The sequence below is a fragment of the Petaurus breviceps genome, unplaced genomic scaffold (assembly GCF_028583685.1).
Source record: "Petaurus breviceps papuanus isolate PSGF00001 unplaced genomic scaffold, PetGlider_PUasm1.0 99, whole genome shotgun sequence".
NCBI classification, from domain to species: domain Eukaryota; kingdom Metazoa; phylum Chordata; class Mammalia; order Diprotodontia; family Petauridae; genus Petaurus; species Petaurus breviceps.
In genome coordinates, this window is record NW_027187465.1 from 18,389,037 (window position 1) to 18,395,870 (window position 6,834).

General features: G+C 48.4%; 1 protein-coding gene across 2 annotated transcripts in view; it reads left to right on the forward strand.

Moving 5' to 3' along the window:
* The first annotated feature begins 41 nt into the window (after positions 1 to 41).
* Positions 42 to 6,834, forward strand: part of TBX5 (T-box transcription factor 5) — a 55,049-nt gene continuing 48,256 nt past the window's right edge. For both annotated transcript variants that reach the window (XM_069081899.1, XM_069081900.1), the window contains exons 1-3: positions 42 to 320; positions 3,096 to 3,271; positions 6,038 to 6,132. In XM_069081899.1, coding sequence (XP_068938000.1) covers positions 3,125 to 3,271; positions 6,038 to 6,132 — 242 coding nt within the window. In that variant the 5' untranslated portion in view covers positions 42 to 320; positions 3,096 to 3,124. The remainder of the gene's footprint in view (positions 321 to 3,095; positions 3,272 to 6,037; positions 6,133 to 6,834) is intronic.

The following is a 6,834-nucleotide window of genomic DNA, read 5'->3' on the forward strand; positions in this document are numbered from 1 at the left end:
GGGAAACCAGGACCACCCCTGCCGCCTTCCTCGCCTCCCCATCCCCCCGCCCCAACCTCTAATCTCTGTCCCCCGTGGATCCAGAGCACAGGGTGAGGAAGCGGCTGCTCCGAGTGTGCTAGCCCGCAACAGATGCCGGCTTGCCTTCCCGGCAGACCTCGGCCTGGTTCTGTCAAGCTTCATATCCTTCGTCCCTTCCTGCCCTGAGCTCCGGAGCAAATGGGGCTTGAGCTGATGTCCGCCCCTCCCGCCAGCTCGCCCTCCTGCTGCCCTCGCAGTCTCTGCAGCCGTGCTTGGATAGGGCTTTCTGAGGCCGAAGGGTGCGTTGGTTGTTTGTGTTGGTGAACTGCGGCAGAAACCAAGCCTGCAGCCCCAAGCCTCGGTGGGGTCTCCCTCTCTGGGTTAACTTCTCTCTTTCTCCCCGCTGGCCTTTCCCTGTCCTCCTTTATCTCCCCCTCGATCTTTCTCCAGCCTGTTCTTTCCCTGCCTCGCTGATTCAATTCTCTCTCTCTCTCTCTCTCTCTCTCTCTCTCTCTCTCTCTCTCTCTCTCTCTCTCTCTCTCTCTCTCTCTTTTCCTCTCTCTCTCGCCTGACCTCTCTTCTCCCCTGATCTCTCCCTCGCCTCGCTGTTCTTTTTCTCTTCCCGCAGACCTCTCTCCTTCCCCGCTTCTGTTCAGGCTGATCTCCCTCGATCGGGGCTGATAGCTTTCTCCCCACTGATCTCTGGAGTAATCGCCAGGCTGATCTCTCTCCGCCTCTCTCCTATGATCTCTCCCGTTCCTCACTAGCCTCTTCCTCTCCATGGCGGGCTTTATTTCTTTTGTTACGATCACTTTTCAGGCTTTCTATGCTCGTCCTTCCCTTCCCTATCTACCTTCCCTCTCTTTGACCCCGACAGTTCTCTGTACCACAATCCGAAGTCTCCCCGGCTCTCTCACAGAACAGCCAGGGCCCTCAACTGAAACCGAGCGTAGTTAGTGGCCTTGCGTGTAGAGAACCCCAGGGTTCAGTGTCTGAAGAAACAGAGGTTATGGGTGGTAGTGGGAGCTGGGAACGGCCCAGCTTGGCTGTCACAAGTCTTGGTTTCTGCACCTTTTGAAAATTTCCTGGATTTGGGTTCAGCTGGCCTTGTGATTTGGATCTGGCTTGCCTGGCTCCCTCCCTGTCCTCCTTGGGTATCCTCCGTCTCCATTGATTTTGAAAAATGATGAAGGATAATGGGAGCCTATGGAAACTGCGGCTGCCCGCAGGGTCCCTTCCAGCACGTTGCGGTGGCGTTAGTTATCTTTGGTCCAAATCATCACCGTCTCCATCTTCTTGTTTTTATCTGTTTTGATGGAGGTCAGATAGAAAAAGCCCTAGGACAAGTCGCCGGGCTGTTATTATTCTTTGATACTAAGTAGTCTCTCAACTATTTCATAGGTGGGTAGAATGATTGTTTTTTGGTAACATTAATATTAGTTATTATTTCATTAATATTTGAGAATAAAGGAGAATGACACTTCATTCTCGTCTTTATATTCGATGAAGTTCCGAATATAGATATTCTTGCTATTAAGATAATTATTATTCCTTAGACTGAGACCAAATTCGTTTTTCATTCTTCACGCTACCGTAGCAGTTAGATATGTCTTGCTAACTGGGTACGGTAGAAATACCAGGTCTATCTTCTCTGTGTTGTCAGGAATTGGAGTGTGTGTGTGTGTGTGTGTGTGTGTGTGTGTGTGTGTGTGTGTGTGAAGAATAAAACGACTCCCCAGATGTCTTTGCGCCGAGATTGTTTGTGCAGAGGTCCACCCTTATCCCAGATCAGGGACCGAGACACCGCTGGCCCTTCAGGGCCCCGGGTCCTGCACTCAGTCGGCTTTTCTGTAGCCCTACACCCCACTCGGTTTGGAATCTACGGGTTCTGGAGCAGGAGAAATCGTGCACAGGGTCCGATTTCTTTATATTTGGCCTGGGTAGGAGTTTAGGGTTGGGATAATCCTGGACGTTGATCTCTTGGTGTCACCCAGGGAATCTTATCCTCTTGACAAACCCCTGTCCTCGATCCCCGAGGTCACTTAGCTTCCTGGGGCTAACGTGAGAGGCCCCGTGTTTGACTTGCACAGTCACGCCTGTGTCTGAACTCGAGGGTGCTACTAGGTCGTTGGTCATTCCCCTAAATCGGAGAGGCACTCGGTTGACCGTGTGTGACCCTGGGCCTCGTTGTCCTTTGTAAAATGAGAGATTTGAATTAAGCGGTCAATGGGGCGCCATCAGGATTTAAGCCCATGATCCTGGGATCCCAGGATCCTAGGGGACCCCTGCGCCAAGGGTCTACGGATACTCATCTCCCACCGAAAGGCTCTTGCTCCAAAGGTCACCTGGCCCTCTCTTTAGGCTGGCTACCGAGGTACCCCTGGCCACCGAGAAGAAAGAAAGTATTTTTACATCTGGTTTCTAGGTGGAGTTAGAATAATTCGGATCAGCCTTACTGGAGGCCCGAAAGCCGCAGAACTCATGCCGGGCGCGGCCTTGGACCAATTTTTTTTTTTTTTTTTGCAAGAAACGGGTTACATGAGAGATTGAGGACGATCTCTGGTTTCGAGAGAGAAAACTAAAACGTGAGGTCCAAGGAGTCCGACGCAGAGGTTCAGGAGGAGGAGTCAAAGGGGGGGGGCAACCTCCGCCAATCTTGTTTTAAAAAAAAAAGGAGCGCTGGATTTTTTTGGGTCCTACCCAAGCGCTTCCCAAAATACCGAACTCTTATCTTTATTGGCCTTTCCAGAAGTCCAGACAAATTTGACGAGCAGCTTGCTTATCGCAGCGCAGATAGGTCGCTTGCCGGCTCCTTCTGTCTGACGAGAAGTGTTTCACAAGATATTGTGCCCAGTAATAATAATTATAATTATAATAAACCAAACACACCCTGGTCTAGAGCACAGACAAGTAGGTACTGGAGAGTCAGGCCGCGAAGACCTCCCGGGGGCCGCCCCCTCTCTGTCAGTCCTCGCAGAGTCCGTGGCTCCTTTCAACCCGTCTGAGCATTTTCCGTTTTCCCCTTTTTCCTTCCCTCCTTCCATCCCATCTTCCCCCCTGGGCTGCGGCTACAGCGGAGGACCCAGCGAGGGCAACGTGGACTATGGCGGACGCCGACGAAGCCTTTGGCCTCCCCCATACGCCCCTGGAGTCAGAGTCTAAGGAACTACCTCCCGAGGCCAAGCAGGAGAACCCTCTGGGGAGCAGCAGCAAAGCCCCCGCGTCCCCGCAGGCGGCTTTCACCCAGCAGGTAAGCTTGCTCTGGGGCCTCACCTGGGGCCCCCAAGCTGGGAGTATGAGCCCAGGCCGAGGACTTGGATTGGCTTTCTCCCTAAACCCCATCAACCCCATGGGGGGAGGGGGAGGAACGACTCCAGACAGCTTTCCATGGCTTCTGGGTTTGGCGAGGTTCGTTTATTTATTTATTTATTTTTAGAGCTTCCTCTGCCCAAGAAAATTACAGTGATCCCAACAAGAGAGCGGTTAGGTAATCGAGGCCCAAAAATTTCCCTTTGAAATAGCCCATCTGGAGGGAAACCAAGCCGAGGTCTCTGAAGCAGGTCACCCTGCTTCACTTCGCGGGTGTAGACGCGGCTCTGAAAAGCTCATTAAATAGCGAGGTCAGCGTTCATTCCTAGACACGCTTTGAGAAATGGTTTTGACCCTTCCTCAGATCTTCAGAGCGTTTCCTCTCTGAGACGCTTGCGTTCTGCACCCCTCCTGCTTTTTATTCTCTTTCATTCTTATTCATCTCATTCTCTCTCCTCCCTCCCTCTCTGTCTTCCCGTATCTCTGTCTCTTTCTCAGTGTGTCTGTCTCTGTTCTCCTCTCTCCTATTTTTTTTTTAATCTCTGGAGAGATGTGCTTTTGGAATCATTTATCTTGAATTTGGAGAAAGGATTTGACCTGAGACTCGCCCACGCTGCAACAGGGATCTTCTTCCAGGTCTTTTACCTAAAAACCGGTGAGGACCTGTCTTAATCTGGCTCCGTTTGAACCTAAGCGTTTAAAAGGAAACTAAGCCAAAATGCCTGGGGTAAATACAAGAAAACATATTGTTCTGTCCTTTTAAACTAGAAAGAAACAGGCAGGCGTTTAGAGATCTCCTTAGACAAGGACTCTCTCTCTCTCTCTCTCTCTCTCTCTCTCTCTCTCTCTCTTTTTCCCTCTTTCCCTCCCTCCCTCCCTCTGTCTCTCCTTCCTTCCCTTTCTCTTTCTTAAGGGTCTCATATGCTGAATGTGGAATACATTCTGCTAATGTGAGCCCTGGATTTATACAACCTTTTATTAATGTGAATTTTATTTCCTTGAAGGGTTCCCTCTGTGTATCTCTATAAATTCACAGATTCTTTGCGATGTCTGCTTCAGCTTTTGCATGAAGCGAGGGAAGAGAATTGTTTCTCATATTTGGATGCCGAATTTATTTTTGAATCTGAATCTGAAACCATCTTTTGTAAGAAGTTATAGTTATGGCAAATTTCAAAAAGATTTAGTTTCACAGTGCAGAAGTTTTAAAATTAAGACTTCAAGCTGTACTCAAGACTCCATTGTAAGGAAACTGTTCACATGACTGTGCATATGCACGAACAAATATAAACATATTTACCTATGTATATCCTCACATGTATGTGAAGAGCCTATTTTTTTTTTTTAATTTTCCTGTCTAGAGAATGACTTTTCTTTGCAGAAGAAAAAAGGCAAATAGGTTTCGATAGAGCCGGGTAGGTAGGTCTGCCAACGCAGGCCCCTGTATTTCATGGGTGTTTCCCAATATGGAAACACTACCTGAGTACTTCTGGGCTTCCCCAGCCATTGGTTATCACTGTGAATCTTATTCAGAATTTCCTTCAAGGGTGGGTAGGATTTCTAAGGGGAGGGCAGTAGAAAGAGTAAATTTTTCTTTCCTTTTTTTCTTCTTTTTCAAAGAAAAAGTTTACCTAGAATGTCTGAATTACTAGATAGCATTTCCTCTACCCTCCATTCCTTCCTTCCCCCTCCCCCTTCCCCTCCCAACCTGTGATTGTATCCAAGGCTCCTGCAAGGTGAACTTGGCAACGTTTCCTTTTTTTGAACCCCTTTTTGAAATAAAGAACTTTAAAGATATACCTAAATAAACTTCAGTTAGGAATCCCCTTCTCTCTGTGTATGTGTGCACGGTTTTTTTTTTTTGTAGTTATATATATATATATATGTATGTTACATGTATATGTATATGTGTGGGGGTGTTGATCAGAGAGGCAGTTTATCAATTCAGTCCTACCCCATTCCACTTGAAGAAATTTGAGAGAAGGGACTTTTGTCAAAAAGGAGTCACCTCTCCCACTTTCATTAAGTGGATGGGGTTTCAACTGATCAGACACCCCCATTAATTCTTTTATAAGTGTGTGACTGTCTCTGTGCATGTACTTTTAAATCTGTCTGTGCGCAAACCTGTTTCCATTAGAAAACAACCCTTTGTGGGTTTTTTTTAACTTCCATTTTCTTTTTTTGAAATGAAGGCTTCAGTTAGCTATGTCTGTCTTTTCTCTAGCTCCCTTTGGTGTTTCACCAAACGACTAGTTCATCCTTAGCACCCACTGGCCCACACTCCCTTTCTCATAGTTCTGGCAAAGAAAACAGCCTAGAAGCTTAGGGTCCTTCGCTCTGACGCCACCTCCAGGATGCCAACCTGGGATCTCTCTGGTTTGCCCAGAGCATACAAGGAGGGGATGAAGCAAGGAGGGCTGTTTCTGCTCTACCTTCCTGAGGAGTCCTCCTCGGGCTTCGGAAAAGCCTGGATCATTCATTCCACAGTGTAGGCAGGGGACAGGGACCGGGCCCCGGATAAAGAGGCCTGTGGAAGACGGGGACTTGGGGGTAGGGATAAGAAAGTGTTGCTGGTGCTGGGGGGGGGGCGGGGAGGGGTCATGCTTTATGGTGCCCCCTCTTCGGTACCAGGACGAGGTGGGAAAGCGACCGGGGGTGGGGGCGTTAGATGGTGACTTTCTGTGGCCTTATCATTCTTGCTGTCTTGCAGGGCATGGAGGGGATCAAAGTGTTCTTACACGAGCGAGAATTGTGGCTGAAATTTCATGAAGTGGGGACCGAAATGATCATCACCAAGGCGGGAAGGTAAGGCATTGTTTTGACCTTAAAGATAAAGCAGAATGTGAATTGTATGAGGAGAGAAGGGGGGGGGGGGGGAGTGTGAGACATTTTTACAAAAGGAAAAAAAAATGTATTTTGACTAGTTACTTGTTTAAAAAAAATCCCTGTGAAAATTCATCCATTGATCTCAGACAAACAGGAGGGGAGTAGGGGGAGGGAAAGTCAACTCTTCAGCTCCGGAAATTTGGCTCCTCTTCCACCTCGTATATAGACAGAAGAAAGGGCTCCAGAGAGCATGATATCTTAAGGGATTAGTAATGAGAGAAAGAGAGAAAATAGAGAGAGGGAGGTGGGGTGGGGGGAAGAGAAATCGAGAGAGGTGAGATTGAGAGAACGCGATGCAGAGAGGCGAGGCCAGACAGGAGAAGGAAGAAATTGGGGGGCTGGAGGGGAGCGAGAAAGGAGAGAGATTGAGATCGACACGAATGAAAAATGGGAAGAGATGGGCTTGGGGGAGAGGGGGAATTATAGAAGAGAGAACCATCGGAGTGAGACAGAAAGGGGGGGGCGGAGAATAAAACAGAGGTCAGAAACTGAGAGAGATGGAAAGAGGAGAAATCGAGGTACGGAGGAAGAGAGGAGAGAATGAGAAAAGAACAGAGAGAGAAGACTGAGAGATAGGAGAGAGAGAGAGAGAGAGAGAGAGAGAGAGAGAGAGAGAGAGAG